The sequence below is a fragment of the Simochromis diagramma genome, unplaced genomic scaffold, assembly GCF_900408965.1.
Source record: "Simochromis diagramma unplaced genomic scaffold, fSimDia1.1 OVJJ01000617.1, whole genome shotgun sequence".
Taxonomy (NCBI): domain Eukaryota; kingdom Metazoa; phylum Chordata; class Actinopteri; order Cichliformes; family Cichlidae; genus Simochromis; species Simochromis diagramma.
Window position 1 is genome coordinate 256,037 of NW_024386953.1, and position 19,171 is coordinate 275,207.

Sequence of the window (19,171 nt, forward strand, 5' to 3'; positions counted from 1 at the left end):
GTTTTGTCTTTTCGGGGTTTTGGGCGTCTGGAATCCGCCCTTGAAGGGGGGGCTCTGTCATGATCCTGGGTCTGCTGACCCAGCGTTTTGTGTTTAGTTTATGTAGCCTTCAGGTTTCCTAAGTTCATCGTTATCATGCCTAGTTGTTTCCAGTTAATTTTTACCCCTCGTGTTCCCACTATGTTAAGTCTATCATGCCTAGATGTTTCTAGTTATTTTCCCCTCGTGTTTCCACTATGTTAAGTCTCCCCTGCTTTTCATGTATTTCATGTCTGTGGCTTATGTTGTCAAGTTCAGGTTGTCATGTCTATATCTCACTGTGTTTCCTGTTTTATTGTGAAGAGGTCTGGCGTGTCTGTGTTCATCATGTTCAGTTACTCTCCCCCTGTGACGTAATTATGTTCATGTGTCAGCTGGGTCCCCATGTGTTGCCACTTCCCTCATTATCCTCCTGTGTCCATTTCGTCTGTGTGCTCTCAGTCATTCTTTGTCAGGTCGTCCGTTGTATTCGTCCGTTGTACTGCTCCGTTGTTCCTATGTCTCCGCTCCAGGTATCCCTGTCAGTTCGTTATGTTTAGAGTTTTGTATGTTTCGTTTTAGTTCACCCAGTTTAGGTCATTGTTTAGTTTTCATCGATTCCCTATTATTTTGTACCCTCGTTTCTTGCCTTAATAAACGGCTTGTTTTGTTATTCATATCTCATTTCGGTCTGCGCTTGAGTCCTTCCCTGCAACATACGGTCTGCCCTAGCCAGACCGTGACAGACCTACCTCAATCCGCTGGAGCTCAGAGTGAGCCTCAGCTCATGTCCGCGCCTGCTGTGCCAGACCCCTGTCGAGCTGCCTATAAGCTCCGACTCATGGCCGTGATTGCTGATTCAGCTTGACCGGATGGCTCACTGGCCTCATTCGGGGCATGGTCTGCAGTGACACTGCAGGGGAGGCAGATGCACCTACATGGCATCCACAATCACACCTCGCCGTCTTAAAGTCTATGAACTCTAACTGTTGTTGTTTTTGTCAAAAGGGTGAACTGCGAGCTGAAAAGCTTCAGCCGGTGTGTAAGAAGTCGTGAATAAAATGAATGTATGGATGGGTCTGTCGTGTGTTCTTTTTAGTGGTGCTGAAACCCATGATTGGGGCACGGCAGACCCAGGATTGGGCCAGCTAGGGAAGGAGCTGGCCTAAATGGACTGGTTCTTATATAGCGCTTTTCTACTCTATCTGAGCACTCAAAGCGTTTTACACAACTCATTCATTCACCCAATCACACCCATTCACACAAGCACTTTTCTATGTTTTTAGCACTGTCTAACTAACATTCATACACACATTCACACTCCAATGGATGCATTGGAGAGCAACCTGGGGTTAGTATCTTGACCAAGGATATTTGGCATGCAGACTGGAGCAGACTAGGATCGAACTACCAACCTTAGTAGGTCTACCACCTGAGCTTTAGCCACCCCACTGAGGGTGGTGAGCTAGCGGCTATGCAGAGGGAGCAGGCAGCGGGAAGAACTCCAGCACCGGACTGAGCGCTGGATGCAGGTGATCGAGAGTCTGGCAACTCGGATCTGGTCCTCGCCGACACCACTGCCACGGCAACTGGTGTCACTCGACTGTGGGGGAGTGGCTGAGGCCCGGACTGCTCTGGCGCCTGTGCCGGTCTGCAGGGTGAGCCCAGCTAGGGCACAGCCTACCTCCGCACCTGTACCCACTCAATGGGTGAGATCGGCTGGTGCCTGGCAGGTGGATGCACCCACTCCCACTACCTGGAGGAAGGCAGCCGAGCTGGAGGTCGGGGCATGCGAGGAGCTGCTCAGCCGGCGCCGGAGGTTGGGGTGCATGAGGGACCTCACCAGCCGGAGGTGGGGGACGAGGTGTGCGAGGATCCTAAGCTGCCTGTAAGCTTTGATCTCTAAATTGCAACAGCTGTGAATAAAGATGCTGAAAAGCATGCAAATGTGGACGGATCCACCGTGGTTCTGTTGTACTAATATTTCAATTTTAGAATGTTATATGTTATAATGTTATTACATTTAGTTATTATATTCTGACTGTGTAAATGAAACAGGTAAACCTCTTCAAGGGTTGGGAGAAAAGAAAGTACTGGCCAGAAGAAAGTGGTGCATCAGAACCTGTTCATGCTAGTGATTCTTCTTCCCTTGCTTAAAACTGCCTCCCAGTGGGAGATCAGTGCATCTTTGTTGTCCAGCCCAATGGGACTTGACGAAAAAGTCCTTAATGTAGCTATAGCTGTGGAGTACAGGACTGGCATATGTGGGCCCATCTTGCCTTCCAGCCAGGTGGACATGGACAATGCTGGTCAGTCCAGGAATTTTGATGCTGCTTGTGTTCCACCTACTGATGTCATGTTTCCTGAGACACTGGCTGACCAGTCCTGTCCAGTCCTGACCCATCAGGAGAGAACAAAAGTCACACTGTATAAGAGAGCTAGATATTACTGTACTGGAACTGTTTGTATGTTATTTCTCCAGGCCTATAGGGGGCGCAGGTTTGCACAGTTTGCTATGTTGAGCCAATTAGTCACTAAAAGAAGTGTGATAGGAAGTGTTTGCTCATGAGTGAAGCAAGACATGGTGTGTTTTCCTCCGATCCAAAGCCATCCACTCCGTTAAATCCCTTTGAGTGGCAATATGAGTAAGTTTCTTAATTGTGTTTACCTTTAAGAGAGGGTATATGACATTATTGAAGTGATTTGGAAACTTTTGATGTGTTTTATATGTCCACTTAAGTTCAACCCAAGCTAATGTTTATGTGACATTTCTGTATTCTGTATCATTTCAGTTTCACACTTTTTTGCATTAAATCCTGTCCAAATACAACACGTGCCTGTTCCTTGGAGGAAGTGATGCAAGAGAGAGTTTAGCTGGCTGTGAATCTCAATATAGGACACTGGGTCACATTGGGTGCAACAGTACAGTGAAATCATAGCGCTCTGCGAGGGACGTCGAGTGACAGTTCTACTCTAACATGGAGAAATCAGAGGCTGAAGGTCAAAACGACGAGGAAGCAAGGTCCACTCGCTCAAGAAGGTCCTCAAAGTCTTCAGGAAAACTGACTGTTAGATCATCTGCAGCATGTTCAAGCAGGTCGTCAGCATCAACCCGAGCCAGTATGGCAGCAGCGCGGGCACAAGCAGAAGCTCAAGCAGCAAAAGCCAGATTAGCTTACGCTGAGAAGGAGATGAACATTAAAGTAGAAAAGGCCCGTCTAGAAGCAACTCTGGATGTAATCAACCTCCAAAAGGAAGCAGATGCAGCCTTGGCTAAAGCAGAGGTAATGGAGTCAGCAGCAGCTCAATTTGACAAAGCTGAATCAGGGGAAGAGTGGCCATTGTCACCCCTACAAGTAACCCCAGAGCAAAAAGTGAGTGAATACATAAATAAACACAGCCACACTGACCTGGTTCCAGACATTACATCTCACCATGATGACAGTAAATATCAGAATGAACAATCCAAACAACCAGTAATGTACACACCTCTTTGTCCCAAACAAGAGCCAGTGCAGTACTCATTCATGCCACAAGATGGGGCAGAGAGACGACTACAAAGAGATGTAAGTCCACAGACTCTCCACGATGCATTACAACTGCAGCACGGATTAAGCTCAAATAATAATGCAGACACCATAGCAAGCGACCTCGCCAGATTCTTAGCCAAGAGTCAGCTAATAACTGGAGGGCTGTCTAAATTTGACGACAAGCCAGAAAATTACCTTAGTTGGAAAGCCACATTCCAGAGCACTGTTAGGGACCTTGGTCTAACTGCCACTGAAGAAATCAACCTACTCATTAAGTGGCTAGGCCCAGAGTCTTCTGAACACGCCAAGAGATTAAAAGCAGTCAACATAAAGCATCCACCTGCCGGTCTGAACATGATATGGTTGAGACTAGAGGAATGTTACGGCTCACCAGAAGCAATAGAAAACTCCCTGTTTGCCCGAATACGAGACTTTCCAAAGCTCTCCAGTAAAGAACCACACAAGCTTCGCGACCTATCAGATCTGCTGTGTGAACTCCAAGCTGCAAAGCTAGATGGTTATTTGCCTGGTTTAAGTTACCTCGACACAGCTAGGGGAGTACATCCAATTGTGGAGAAGTTGCCCTTCCATCTTCAAGAGAAGTGGACAATGTTAGGGTCAAAGTTTAAAGAAGACCACAATGTTAGCTTCCCACCATTCTCATTCTTTGTTGAATTTGTGAAACGTCAAGCAAAAGCAAGGAATGATCCAAGCTTTACCACACCTTTCAACACGACTCTTTCCTATGCCAACCACATGTCCAGCTACAGAAAAGAAAAACCGTTAAGTAACCACAACCAAAGGTCATCGGTTACAGTGCACAAGATGGACATATCATCAGAGGGATCAAAGGTAAAAAAGGCAGATGAAGACATTGAAAGACAGTGCCCCATACATCACAAACCCCACCCACTCAAAAGATGCAGGGGCTTTAGAGCTATGCTGCTTGAGCAGAGGAAGAGGTTCCTCAGAGACAATAGCATTTGTTACCGCTGCCTTGCTTCCACCGGCCACCAAGCCAAAGACTGTACAGTCATGATTAAGTGTGAAGAGTGCAATAGTGAGAAACACCTGGCAGCTCTTCATCCTGCCCCAACACTGCAAATGCCCAGGCCTCCTTCATCTCCTGAAGTGCACGGCGGGGAGCAAGCAAATCCACAAGACCCGGATGTTACTGCCACATGCACAGAGGTATGTGGAAACAAAATCACAGGGAGATCCTGTTCTAAGGTTTGCTTAGTGCAAGTCTATCCCAAGGGTCAGCGAGACAACGCCAGAAGGATGTATGCAATAATTGACGATCAAAGTAACCAGTCACTTGCAAAGACAGAGTTTTTTGACATATTTAACATACAAACCACACCTGAACCATACATGCTGAAAACTTGTAGTGGTGTAACACACACGACTGGTAGAAGAGCATGTGGCTACATGGTTGAGTCATTAGATGGAAAAATGAGTTTCCCTCTCCCCGCGCTCATTGAGTGCAATGCCATCCCCAACAACAGGGAAGAGGTGCCAACTGCAGAAGCTGCTTTACACCACCCGCACCTGAAAGCAATAGCTGCTCAAATACCACCTCTCGACCCAAGTGCAGACATTCTGTTGCTGATAGGACGCAACCTTCTGAGAGTTCACAAAGTGAGGGAGCAAATCAATGGCAGAGACAATGACCCATTTGCACAGAAGCTTGACCTGGGCTGGGTTATCATTGGCGATGTGTGTCTTGGTAATGCCCACAAGCCAAGTAAAGTGAATGTTCTGAAAACCTATGTATTGGACAATGGGCGCCCAAGCTATCTCACTCCCTGCGACAGTCACCTTAGTGTAAAGGAGGACTTCAGTCTGAGCCAAAACAAAGCCATCTCCAGTCAACCGCCATCTGCTCTCTCACACCAAAGGCCCACGGCTGAGAATTTGGGAGACTCTGTGTTTTGTCACACCAGCAACGACAACCACCTTGCTCATTCAGCTGAAGATGTAATCTTTTTGAAAAAGATGGCAGGCTTCTTCAAGGACAATACAAACAGCTGGGTTGCACCACTCCCGTTCCGAACCCCCAGACGCAAACTCCCGGATAACCGGTCCTACGCTTACCAACGGCTGATGTCGTTAAGACGTACGCTCGACAAGAAACCAGAAATGAAAACACATTTTGTGGAATTCATGCAGAAAATGCTAGATAACCAACACGCAGAGCTCGCACCACCTCCCAATAGAGACAAAGAGAACTGGTATCTCCCGATTTTTGGTGTGTACCATCCCCAAAAGCCAGGGAAGATACGCGTTGTGTTTGATTCGAGTGCACAGTTTGATGGAGTGTGCCTCAATGAGGTGCTGCTTTCTGGCCCGGACCTGAACAACACACTTTTGGGTGTGCTGCTTCGCTTCAGGAAAGAACCAGTCGCAGTCACAGCTGACATTGAACAAATGTTCTACTGCTTTGTGGTCCAAGAAGACCACAGAGACTACCTTCGCTTTCTTTGGTACAAAGACAACGACCTTGGCAAAGACGTAGTAGACTACAGAATGAGGGTGCATGTTTTTGGTAACAGTCCTTCCCCTGCAGTGGCAATTTACGGGCTGAGACTGGCAGCAAGGGAAGCAGAAAGCGAGTATGGAACTGATGCCCGAGACTTCGTAGAGCACAACTTCTATGTCGATGATGCATTAAAGTCTTTCCCAACTGCAGCTGAGGCTGTTGATGTCCTACAGAGAACTCAGAAAATGCTTGCCCTCTCAAATCTACGTCTCCACAAGATTGCTTCCAATAAAGTGGAAGTGGTGAGTGCATTCCCCCCTGAGGATAGGGCCAAAGATATCAAAGATCTCGATTTAACAACAGATGAGCTTCCAGTCCAGCGCAGCTTGGGGGTAAGTTGGAACCCCACAACAGACACGTTCACATTCCACGTTCCACAAGAGCAAAAACCCTTCACTCGCCGGGGCGCACTCTCAACAGTGAACAGCTTGTTCGACCCTCTTGGTTTGCTTGCACCTGTAACCATCAAAGGCAGACTTCTTCTCAGAGAGCTCTCCAGCGGCAACCTTGAGTGGGACAGTTCCCTACCCCAAGACATGTACGACGGCTGGAGAAGGTGGCATGACTCGCTACGAAGTCTCACAAACCTGCACATTCCCCGCCCCTACGTCACGTTCTCCATCTCACAAGCCACATTCATCGAACTTTGTGTTTTCTCAGATGCTTCAGTGAAAGCCATCGCTGCGGTAGCATACCTGAAGGTCACACATGAAGATAGGCACAGTGAGGTCGGATTCGTTATGGGTAAGGCCAAACTAGCTCCTGTACCAGAACCGACCATTCCTCGATTAGAGCTGTGTGCTGCAGTGCTTGCTGTGGAGATGTCAGAGCTTCTCACAGTAGAACTAAACGTAAAGATTGATAAGACAACATTCTACACTGACAGTAAAGTGGTGTTAGGATACATTAACAATCAAAACAGAAGATTTCATGTATATGTGAACAATCGTGTACAGAGAATCAAGCAGTCTTCCCTACCAGATCAATGGAGATACGTCCCATCAGAGCACAATCCTGCCAATCATGGCTCTCGGTCTGTACCAGCAGACAAACTCTCTGGTACTTCATGGTTGTACGGCCCAGCATTTCTTCTCAATCACGAGACTCTCTCCCCAGAAAAGGGTCCATTTGAACTCGTCCATCCAGAGTCGGACATTGAAATTCGACGTAACGTCAATGTGTTTGTGACCACAACTGCTCCAGGTGCCTTGGGTTCATCACGCTTTGAAAGATTCTCAAAATGGACTTCCCTTGTCCAAGCGGTGGCCTACCTTCGCCACATCTCCCACAGTTTCAAGTCTAAAGATGGTGGTGCCTGTAGCGGCTGGCATCTTTGTAAGGCTAGTCTCACAGATGAAGCGTTATATGAAGCAGAGCACACGATCATCAGGTGTGTCCAGCGTGAAGCCTATGCAGAAGAAATAAAATGCATCATGGCGAAACGAGACTTACCTCGCAACAGTGCTCTTCACAAACTTCATCCCATCGTCGATGGCAAAAACTTATTGCGAGTAGGAGGTCGACTTGCAGAGTCTGGCTTGCCGAGTCATCAGGCTAACCCTCTTCTGATACCAGGGAAGCATCACATTGCAACACTGCTCATTCGACATCACCATGAAGCCACCCAGCACCAAGGAAGACACTTCACTGAGGGGGCTGTGAGAGCAAGTGGCTTATGGGTAGTTGGTTCTAAGAGGTCTGTCAGCAGTGTAATCCACAAATGTGTCACCTGCAGAAAGCTTCGAGGTAGAACAGAGCATCAAATCATGTCTAACTTACCTGCTGAACGCCTTCAGACGGACCCCCCATTCTCTTATGTTGGCCTCGATGTATTTGGACCGTGGGAGGTTTCAACACGCCGCACCAAAGGTGGTCATGCAAACAGTAAGAGATGGGCAGTCTTGTTCACTTGCATGTCTACACGGGCTGTTCATATTGAAGTGATTGAAACTCTCAGCTCTTCCAGTTTCATCAATGCTCTTCGCAGGTTCTTTGCGATCAGAGGCCCTGCCAAACAGTTGAGGTCAGATTGCGGAACCAATTTCATTGGTGCCTCCAAGGACCTAAAGTTGCATTCCCCAAAATCTGGTGATACAAGTGTGGATGACTACCTACGCAAGCAGAGGTGTTCCTGGGTGTTTAATGCTCCTCACTCATCTCACATGGGTGGCGCCTGGGAGCGTATGATAGGCATCTCACGACGCATCCTAGACTCAATGCTCCTACAAGCAGGAAACCCTACTCTAACTCACGAGGTCCTGACAACGTTAATGGCGGAAGTCACGGCTATTATCAACGCAAGGCCCCTTGTACCCGTTTCCTCGGATCCAGACGCTCCCTTAATCCTGACCCCCTCAGCTCTGCTCACCCAGAAGTTCGATCCGATTCCAACTCCACCTGGGGATTTCACCAAGGCCGACATATATACATGGCAGTGGAAGAGAGTTCAAGCCCTTGCCGACACATTCTGGGCCAGGTGGCAGAGGGAGTACCTCCACATGCTCCAAGGTCGTCAGAAATGGCAGCGCAGCAAACCAAACTTGAAGGAAGGAGACGTTGTTCTTCTGAAGGACAAGCAACTAAAAAGAAATGAGTGGCCTATGGGTGTCATCGTGAAGACACTTCCAGGCAGAGATGGAGTTGTCAGAAAGATGGAAGTGAAGGTGACACGCGACAAGATTGCAAAGACATTCTGTAGACCCATTTCGGACTGTATCCTTCTTCTGAGAGATTGGTCTCATGTGTAAATAGGGTCTAGTGGCAATCTTAAAATAATGCCAGGCGGGGGAGTGTACTGGAACTGTTTGTATGTTATTTCTCCAGGCCTATAGGGGGCGCAGGTTTGCACAGTTTGCTATGTTGAGCCAATTAGTCACTAAAAGAAGTGTGATAGGAAGTGTTTGCTCATGAGTGAAGCGAGACATGGTGTGTTTTCCTCCGATCCAAAGCCATCCACTCCGTTAAATCCCTTTGAGTGGCAATATGAGTAAGTTTCTTAATTGTGTTTACCTTTAAGAGAGGGTATATGACATTATTGAAGTGATTTGGAAACTTTTGATGTGTTTTATATGTCCACTTAAGTTCAACCCAAGCTAATGTTTATGTGACATTTCTGTATTCTGTATCATTTCAGTTTCACACTTTTTTGCATTAAATCCTGTCCAAATACAACACGTGCCTGTTCCTTGGAGGAAGTGATGCAAGAGAGAGTTTAGCTGGCTGTGAATCTCAATATAGGACACTGGGTCACATTGGGTGCAACAGTACAATTACTAATAATTAATGATTGAATACAAGGTGCTATATGATCACAGAGTGAAAAGATGTTAATGAAGAAATGCTCAATGCATCATGGGAAGCTTGCAGAATCCTAGGCCACTTGCAGCATAACTAAGGAAGGGTTCAGGTTCACTTGATCCAGCCCTTACTATAAGCTTTGTCTAAAAGGAAAGCTTTAAGCTTAATCTAAAGTAGAGAGGCTATCCTGAAACCTTCAGGATAGGACACCTTCAGAAGTTGCAACCCTGAAACTTCTGAAGGTGTGCTGTGGAATGCTCTTTCCATGAGCATTAGATGGCCTGTTTGGGTAGGTGGTATACGTTAAAGTAGCATCCACTTGGATGACAGGACCTAAGGTTTCTCATTGCCCAAAGCATTGCACTGCTTCCGTCTGCTTACCTTCTTCCCATAGTAGATCCTGGTAGCAGGTGCTCCAAGGTTAAGTAACGCACATGCACACAGGCACTTGCACTTGGGTATGCCAGTATCTTGACATTATTGCAATGTGGCTGGCTGCAATAAGGTTGTCCAGTTTATCTTAAGTGAGTCATTACCTTTCTTCAGTTTTGTAATAGCCAGTCAAGTGCTAAATAATTTGATCTTGCTTCCTTTAAAGATACGCTATTGGTATCTAGTACTAGCAAAGGTACTGACAATAGATTGTGCTTCATCTTTCCAAAAATAATACTTTCTTGTTCTACTGTCCCTACATATTAAGTGTCAGAAAGAACCAATAAACACCAATAAGAACCAATGATGATGTTACAAGTTAAATTCAGAAGATGGGAGACAGAATAAATCTTATGTTGGTGTTTGGCTACTAACGGTAACTCTGTGAGTGATCACAGTCTGAAGAGCCTCAGAGGAAATCTGCAACAGTGAGCCCACCCTCCTGGCCTCGGCCTCACTGAAGAGTTGAGCCACCTCAAATGAATCACTCTGAAATGACAGGATTGGATGTATGACATTAATCTCTAATCTGTCTCTCATTCTCTCTCCTCCATGAATGCATACCTCATATGAGCTGAAGCAAATGTTGCCAAGCTGTAGGATAGAGGAGAGGATGGCCCAGACAGTGGAGACCTGCTCAGCATGGAGTCCTATGATGTCAAAGCATTGAATCAAAAGCTGAAAGTCCTGTTTGTCCTGCTTCTCCTTCAGCTCACAGGTACCACCCTTTAGGAGGACAGAGGAAAAAAGGCTAGCACATAATGTTTGAAAAGATATGGAAAACTCATGAAAAACAAAGTATTCTGTGTGAAATACTTGGTTTAGGTAGTAATACGTCTCAGCTTCCTGCAGGTAGAGCTCTTGTTTGTCCCAGCCATTCATACCTGCCAGCAGTTCATAGAACACATGGTAATTCCTCTCCTCATTTGCCTACATGGAAAATGAGAGAACAACTAAGAATTAAAGTCATGACTTCTATGTGCTTACAAAAAAACCAACAAAAAACAAACCCCAGAGTAAAACGCATTTTCACATGTTCACTCCATGTAAACAGGAAACACTGATGAAAGATAAATTATAATTTTAAATACTGAGTTAGTTAAATACTGAGAGCCAAGGCAAGATCAAAGGATGACAGACAAACAGGTGGGTGGCGCGATTGCCCCTGCTGTCATCCTCCTTGGGCTCTGGGGAGGCATGTCCTGTGGGTCAGGGCTATATCTTCCCACACCCACTATTAGACATTTACATGGAGAAACCTTATGAACACAAGCGCACTCACACGCACGAGTGTGCACACAGGTATACAAGCAGATACACACAGACGTCACTGTATCTTGGTCAGGTGCTGGCTCTAAACATATATATACATATACATATATATACATTTAATATTTATTATTTACTGTTTTGCATATGGTGGTTGTTACTGTGTTGTTTTTTGCTTATCTTTTTCAGCACATGGTGCAGCAGATTTTTAGTCCGTTTTCTCACTCTCTCAAACAGTCTTCTCCTCTATTTTTCTCTCCCTCTCCTTCTGTTAACTTCCTTCCCAATTTCTCTGTCTCTTTTCTTTCTCTTTCCCATCCCCAGTCCTCTCTGTTCTGATAGTAATAACTTAAAATAATCCTAACAAAAGTCTAGTAAACTATGAAAACTATGACTAAGTGGACCAGTATAACAAAAGTGGTAACCGTCACTTGGGAAAGTAAGTCTGTTGGGCATTTTTCTTGGCCTTCAGACAGTATTTCTGATTTCTACACTGCCGGATAGGACAGGCAAAAAAAAGAAAGAAAGAAAAAACAGAAAAAAAGGAACACGCCTCCTAGGGTGGGGACTGACCAAGTAAGTTCCTGTGGGACTTCAAGACACAGACAGATAAACCAGTGATGGCCAACCAACCAGACAGTAATAGACAAGCAGAGGAAGACAGCCATAGTAATAGATGTAGCTGTACCAAGTGACAGGAAAATCAGGAAAAAGGAACACAGCTGGAGAAATACCAAGAAAAGAAAAGATGTGAAGGGTGATCCCTGTGGTAATGTAAAGTTTCTAAAGACTCGAAATAAATACTGTCTAGTACATCTCATGCCCCTATATAGACTCAGGTATCTGTGCCTAAATAGACCCATTTCTTTTAAACTTCTGTAGCTTTACTGTAGATTTTCATAGTGTAGAATAAACAGCAGTGGGTGAGAACAAAGGTTGCTTTAATTCACATTTAAGCATGTTGAACAAGTGGTTTGATTAAGGATTCTTTAAGGAGATAATTTGTTTTTGTCCCATTACCCTTTAACATGAAAGTTAATTTATATAATGCTTCAAAATATCTGCAAATATAGTGCTCAGATTCAATTTGGCCAGAAAGAGAGAGGGACATACATCTTTAGGATTCCTTCTCTGGGAATCTTGGGAAATTTACTTCTGGCACTGGAGAAAATGTATCCCTTGTGTCATTCGAATTCTTTCTCTGGGCAGTCATAACAATTATTCAGATATTTAAGTCGGGACCAGAGTGGTTGACACACTGACCCATGGCTACTGTGACAGTTTGAATCTGATCAAAATTGTATCTCTTTGAAAAGTAACAACACACCTTAATTAATACTCTCACCTGAAAAACAACCCTGGACTTCTCAAGGAGATATTTGGAGAGTGAGGTCCCTACAACAATTCCTCTGCCAACCAAGAGGAGAGACAAATAAAACAGCTACAACCAGTCATCCCCAGGGCTAGTAACACCAGAAAAATGGAAAAATGCAAATACACAAAGAGTTAAGTTGGGCAAACTCACTGAAGAATGTGGATGTGGAGGTACTTGCCAAAGCGGCTGGAGTTGCTGTTGAGGATTGTTTTGGCATTCCCAAAACTCTCTAGGATTGGAAAGACCTCCATGGGCTATTTAGGGAAGAGAAAGAAAATGGTAAGAAACAGACAAAAATAGCTGAAAGATGAACATACTTTGACCTACCTGTCGGAGGTTGTAATTTCTGCCCTTATACATCGAGCTGAGGTAGTGGACTATACGTTTGGTAGCTTCAGTCTTCCCTGAACCACTTTGGCCACTACACAGAACGGTTAGGACAAATTTACAGACAATTACATAATATGACAAAATCCTACTTTTGATGCTGAAGGAAAATCTGTAGACTATCAGCTGTTGGAACTATAAATGTCAGTATAAAACCTGAAAACATTCAATATCAGTCGAGATGCAGAATTGTAGCTGGAATGGAAGTGGATGACCTACTAACCATGACTCACACCACTACAGAGGCAGGTGTAGCTCAGGTGGCAGAGCAGGTCACCTACTAATCGGTGGTTTGATTCCTGGATTCTAGTCTGCATGCTAAATATCCTTGGGCAAGAGACTAATCCCAAGTTGCTATCCAGTACATCCACAAGAAAAAAATCTTAAAATAAAGGTCCTACAGGGTGGGCCATTTATATGGATACACCGTAATAACATGGGAATGGTTGGTGATATTAAAGTCCTGTTTGTGGCACATTAGTATATGTGAGGGGGCAAACTCCTCAAGATGGGTGGTGACCATGGTGGCCATTTAGAAGTCGGCCATCTTGGATACAACTTTTGTTTTTTCAATAGGTAGAGGGCCATGTAACACATCAAACTTATTGGTAATGTCACAAGAAAAACAATGGTGTGCTTGGTTTCAACGTAACTTTATTCTTTCATGAGTTATTTACAAGTTTCTCTTTGTTCACAGCCATTGACATGTCGAAGAGGTTAACACATGAGGAGCGGATTGAAATTGTGTTGATATCTGGTGAACGCAGTAACCGGGTCATTGCAGCAGATTTCAATGCAAGACACCCTACGAGACCACCCATCTCCCATGCTACAGTTAGCAAACTGCTTGCTAAGTTTCGTGAAACTGGTTCAGTGTTGGATTTGCCAAAATATGGACGCAAGAAAACCTTCAGTAATGAAGAAACAACAGTGGCTGTCCTAGCTTCATTCAGCAAGAGCCCACAGCGTAGCACTCACCGCATGTCACTGGCGAGTGGCATTAGTCGAACATCCCTTCGGCGGATATTAGCTACTCACAAATGGCACCCTTACAAACTCCAGCTACTGCAGCATCTCAACGAGGATGACCCAGATCGGCGCACAGAATTTGCAGAATGGGCAAAACAAAAATTGGAACAGGACTATGTATTAATAGACCTCTCTGCATTGAATCATATCTGTTATTAACCTCTGTCTCTCTTCCACAGCATGTCTTTTATCCTGTCTTCCTTCTCTCACCCCAACCGGTTGCAGCAGATGGCCCCGCCCCTCCTTGAGCCTGGTTCTGCCGGAGGTTTCTTCCTGTTAAAAGGGAGTTTTTCCTTCCCACTGTCGCCAAAGTGCTTGCTCATAGAGGGTCATATGATTGTTGGGTTTTTCTCTGTATCTATGAAGCGCCTTGAGTCGACTTTTGTTGTGATTTGGCGCTATATAAATAAAATTGAATTGAATTGACCCTCAGTTCACGCAGAAGATTTTGTTCAGTGATGAGGCAAACTTTTATGTGAATGGTGAAGTTAACAAACAAAACCACCGCTATTGGTCTGACACTAACCCACATTGGATGGATCCCTCCAAGACTGTTGGAACAACAAAAGTGATGGTTTGGTGTGGTATATGGGGTACAACGATAGTGGGTCCATTCTTCATCAATGGAAACCTCAAGGCCACTGGATATTTGAAATTGCTACATGATGATGTGTTTCCCTCTTTATGCACTGAAGCTGGCACATTCCCTGAGTTTTTCCAGCAAGATGGTGCACCAGCACATTATGGGTGCCAGGTCCGAGCATTCCTAGATGAACAGTTTCCTGGAAAGTGGAATGGTCGTCGTGGGCCAGTTGAATGGCCCCCAAGGTCTCCCGATCTGACCCCCTTAGACTTTTATCTTTGGGGTCATCTGAAGGCAATTGTCTATGGTGTGAAGGTACGAGATGTGCAGCACCTGAAACTACGGATACTGGATGCCTGTGCTGGCATTTCTCCTGCGGTGTTGCTATCAGTGTGTGAAGAGTGGGAGAAGAGGGTTGCATTGACAATCCAACACACTGATAGCTTCACACACTGGCAGCACATTGAACACATTTTATAAGTGGTCAGAAACTTGTAAATAACTCATGAAAGAATAAAGTTACACTGAAACCAAGCACACCATTGTTTTTCTTGTGACATTACCAATAAGTTTGATGTGTTACATGGCCCTCTACCTATTGAAAAAACAAAAGTTGTATCCAAGATGGACTTCTGTGCTAATCACAGTTTGGCCATAACGAACACCCTGTTCGAACATAAGAGTGTCCATAAGTGCACGTGGCACCAGGGCGCTCTAGGCCGTAGGTCGATGATCGATTTTGTAATCGTATCACCAGACCTGCGACCATATGTTCTGGACACTCGGGTAAAGAGAGGGGCTGAGCTGTCAACTGATCACCACCTGGTGGTGAGTTGGATCAGGTGGCGGGAGAGGACGCTGGACAGACCTGGTGCACCTAAACGCGTAGTGAGGGTGTGCTGGGAATGTCTAGTAGTAATTTTAATGACTCCAAACACACCACCAGGCTGTGTAAGGGTGGTCTGATTAAGAAGGAGAATGATGGAGTACTGTGCCAGGTGGCCTGGCCTCCACAGTAACCTGAGATGGACCGCAGAGTGAAGGCAAAAGAGCCAACAAGTGCTCAGCATCTCTGGGAACTCCTTCAAGACTGTCTACCTGAGGGCACGAGTCAGAACAGGCCGTGGATGGAGTGTGAGGTGTGCCTGATAATGTTTTTTTGCCCTTGATGAGGAGAGTTGTTTGGCCAGTCCCTCAATATATGGCAGCATGACCCTAATAGTCCGCTCAGCTGACCTCACCACTCTTCTCAGCCCCTTTTTGTGTGAAGCACTGCTGTTCTTGTGCCAAAGAGAGACTGCTTGACAGCCTCTGTTGAAGCTGGTGAAAACTTCTGGACTCAGATGCGGCCTCTTCAGCCTCCTCAAAAAGCTGTTGGTTGGCTTTCTTGACCAGGGAGGAAGTGTGCTGGGATTCCAGGAATTTCCAGTGCTGCAGGCTCTCTACTGCAGTGCTGTTGATGTAGAGTGCTGTGAACGTGGGTCACTTCTTCCTTAAGTTGATCACCTTGGCGTTATCCACATTCAGGAGCAAGTTGTTGGTACACCACTCCATGAAAAGCTCCACTGCTTCCTTATAGTAGGTCTCATTGTCGTCCTTGATGAGACCCACCACTGTTGTGTCGTATGCATACTTAATGATATGTCGTATGCATATCATTAAGTATGTTACAAATCATATTATTAAGTAATGATATGATTTGTACCAAATTTTGCACAACAGTCCTGCATCACATTGAAACAGCTTTAGTGAAATTTACAAATGATCTTCTTATGCTCTATAACAGCAGACTCATCTCTTTGGTTGTTGCTTGTTTTGCTAGACCTCAGTCCAGTGTTCAGTACTGTTGATCATAATATTTTATTACAGCGATTAGAACATGCTGTAGATATTAACCCCTTTAAGACCTACCATAGAACCAAGTCCGCCAGAGCTTATATTATATTTTTACATGGTGTGGTGCCATTTTTGGGAGCATTTCAAGTTGCTATACATCAATACAACAATTATAGCCCAGATTTTAATAATATGTATTCATTAAGTGCATAGTAATTACATAAATTGCAAAAAAGTGCAATAAACTACAAAAAAATTGAAAATCGTTTTTGCTTTTTTAACATATATTTCTAGTTAGAGAAATTTAAGAGGCTTATCCTTCAAAACTGTAAATACAAAAACGTTGCACAATATAGTTTCCTACCACAGGAAATTTATTTTGAGTATCTTCATAGTTTTATTTTTGAAATACACCAATTTTTATATACTGCAGGAAAAACGAAAATAAATATTATATTGCAAATTTGCAAAAAAGCAGCATATGCATCAAAAGAAACTATTTCCAGCAGTGCAATATGAGTCCTAAGCATCCCAGAAACGACACAGAAAGTCATAAAGTCAAACCCAACTTTTAAAAACACCAGTATAGGCCCTGAGGCCCTGATGGTAAAAAAAAACTACATTTCCGCAAAAATGACATCACTTCCGGTTTCGGGCAGGTCATGGCGGACATGCAAAAGTTCGCGCTGAGGTCTATTCCAACGTAGGAAGTGTTATGAACAGCTGATCGGATATGCAAAGCATGTTTCTGGAATATTATGTTTTTGTTGCTGCAAGTGCTTTTTATGCAGTTTTTGCAAAGCTATATGTGGAAGTAAACCGTGACCTAGGACAAGCTGATGGCATAAGGTACAACTCCTCCGGTTTCATATGCAAAAAAAATTATTGCGCTAGCTTACGTGGTTGCAGAGCTACCGGGATTTAAAAATAGTTACGCAAAACAGAGCGTGCCCGCTCCGATCGGCTTTAAAGGGTTAAAGGTACTGCCCTGCAGTGGTTTGAGTCATATCTATCAAATAGACTCTAATTTGTTCATGTAAATGGAGAGTCCTCTTCACACACTAAGGTTAATTATGGAGTTCCAGAGGGTTAGAACACATAGCATACATTTTCCTCCTTTGGTCAGCTTATTATCCCAGCGTGGTATCTGATAGCGGATTCTTCATGGTTCCCATTTGCCCGTGGGGTTCCAGCTCCAAGTACCTGGGATTCCCAAGTATTTGTAGCTGTCCTCAATGTCTGCAATGTTACCCTCTGGTAGTGGAATCCGCTCCATTCTTACTACCTCCCCTCTCTTTGTTACCATCTGACTACACTTCTGAAGTCAGACTGACTTTCCAAAGTCATTTCTGTAGACCATAGTGGTGTGGTTCAGTGAGTTTATGTCTAGTTCACTCCTGGCATACAGGTTTATGTTATCCATGTCAAGGAGGTGGCTAACGATTGCTCCATTCCATAGTTGCTATCTGTAGCCAGTCTTATTTACGATGTTGGTCCCTTCTGGCGATCCTTGGGGATGAAGCCTGTCAGACCTTCAGTGCTACTAGTTGTTTCACCGTTGGTGTAGATGTTGAATATCAAGCAGCCCATAGGTCCCACATCTTCTTCATGTAACCCCTGGGATTACTTATACAGATATATTATATATTATAGTATATATATTTTTTGAAAATTCCCCTCTCTCCCCTGCAGGCGGTCTTTATCCTTCAAGCTTGGGTCCTCCACCAGAGGACTGGGAGCTTGAGGTCCCTGCACAGTATCTTTGCTATATATACATATACATACATACATATACACACAGTGTGTTATGTGTGTGAATGACCCAAGTGAAACTGGTATTTTTGTCAATACCTTATCATGATGCACTGTTCCTGTGTGGAGGTCTGAGAAAAGCTGAAGGCTGCGTCAGCTATGGCATAAACATGCCTGAAGCAGAGAAAAATAAAACATCCAAAACATTTTTTAGGAGGACAGAAGTTTACTGCAGTATGAGGAGTATTTGCTTGGTGTGGGCTATGGAGCTTGGAAAGAAAGCAACTAGAATTCTTTAAGTTTTGCAAAAACATTTCTCGTCTCTCTCTCCAAGAGGCTTCTTCCGTTCTAAACTCAAATAGTAGAGAGTTCCAGATATTTAACCCTAGTGGGGGTTGTCACTTAAAAAGGTTGTTGACCCATCATAATTATTCATATTACTCATCACGAGAGCCAAGGTGTGAAAAGAGCCATTGGTCATTACTACCAAAGCTTTTGTTAGAAACCACTGTGAGACCTGATGCAAGATCTGAGTGGGGTTTCAAGTTCCTGGGAAGGGAACTCAACACTGCATTGTAGGTGGCTAACAGTTGGTGCTGCAAGCTACCCTGTCTATTTAGTGATGGTTGTTCACAGTGGACATCTCAAACTATTTGTATTCTCAGTCCAAATGTGAACACTGGCATCTTCAAAAGAGTAACCTTTATCCTTTAGGTAAAGATGTACAGCTGAGTCTTGTACGGTCGAGGTGTCTCTTCCATGTTATGCAATCCATTTACTGAATGGCTATTTGGTTTTTTCAATTTCGCTTTTTTCCAAGCTCCTTAGATGCCCTGGATGACTGAGAACCTACACAAATATATTGCTTACGGTGGATTTCTCTGCTGCTCTTTGCCCTGGTATTTCTGTCTCAGCTCCTCTGTGTAAATGTTAAGCGGCTTGAAGGGGTTCACGGACAATAACATGTTTCCAATGTAAGTCTGCAAAAAAAAAAGAAGGACAAAAACTAAATTACAGACATTTACAATTATTTTTTAAGAGAAAAAACAATTTCATATAATTAGGCTTGCAGGTATTACTAAATGTTTAGAAAAATTAAGAATTAAAGCACTGAAAGATTC

At 44.4% G+C, this 19,171-nt stretch overlaps 1 protein-coding gene across 1 annotated transcript in view; it reads right to left on the reverse strand.

The window, feature by feature from the left end:
• LOC120737746 overlaps positions 1–19,171 on the reverse strand; it is a 42,445-nt gene that overhangs the window by 4,386 nt on the left and 18,888 nt on the right. Inside the window, exons 6-13 of the mRNA XM_040038601.1 lie at positions 18,921–19,030; positions 18,150–18,224; positions 12,791–12,884; positions 12,614–12,717; positions 12,434–12,497; positions 10,636–10,749; positions 10,384–10,545; positions 10,195–10,308 (exon numbers count right to left, since the gene is read on the reverse strand). Of these exons, the coding sequence (XP_039894535.1) occupies positions 10,195–10,308; positions 10,384–10,545; positions 10,636–10,749; positions 12,434–12,497; positions 12,614–12,717; positions 12,791–12,884; positions 18,150–18,224; positions 18,921–19,030 (837 nt within the window). The remainder of the gene's footprint in view (positions 1–10,194; positions 10,309–10,383; positions 10,546–10,635; positions 10,750–12,433; positions 12,498–12,613; positions 12,718–12,790; positions 12,885–18,149; positions 18,225–18,920; positions 19,031–19,171) is intronic.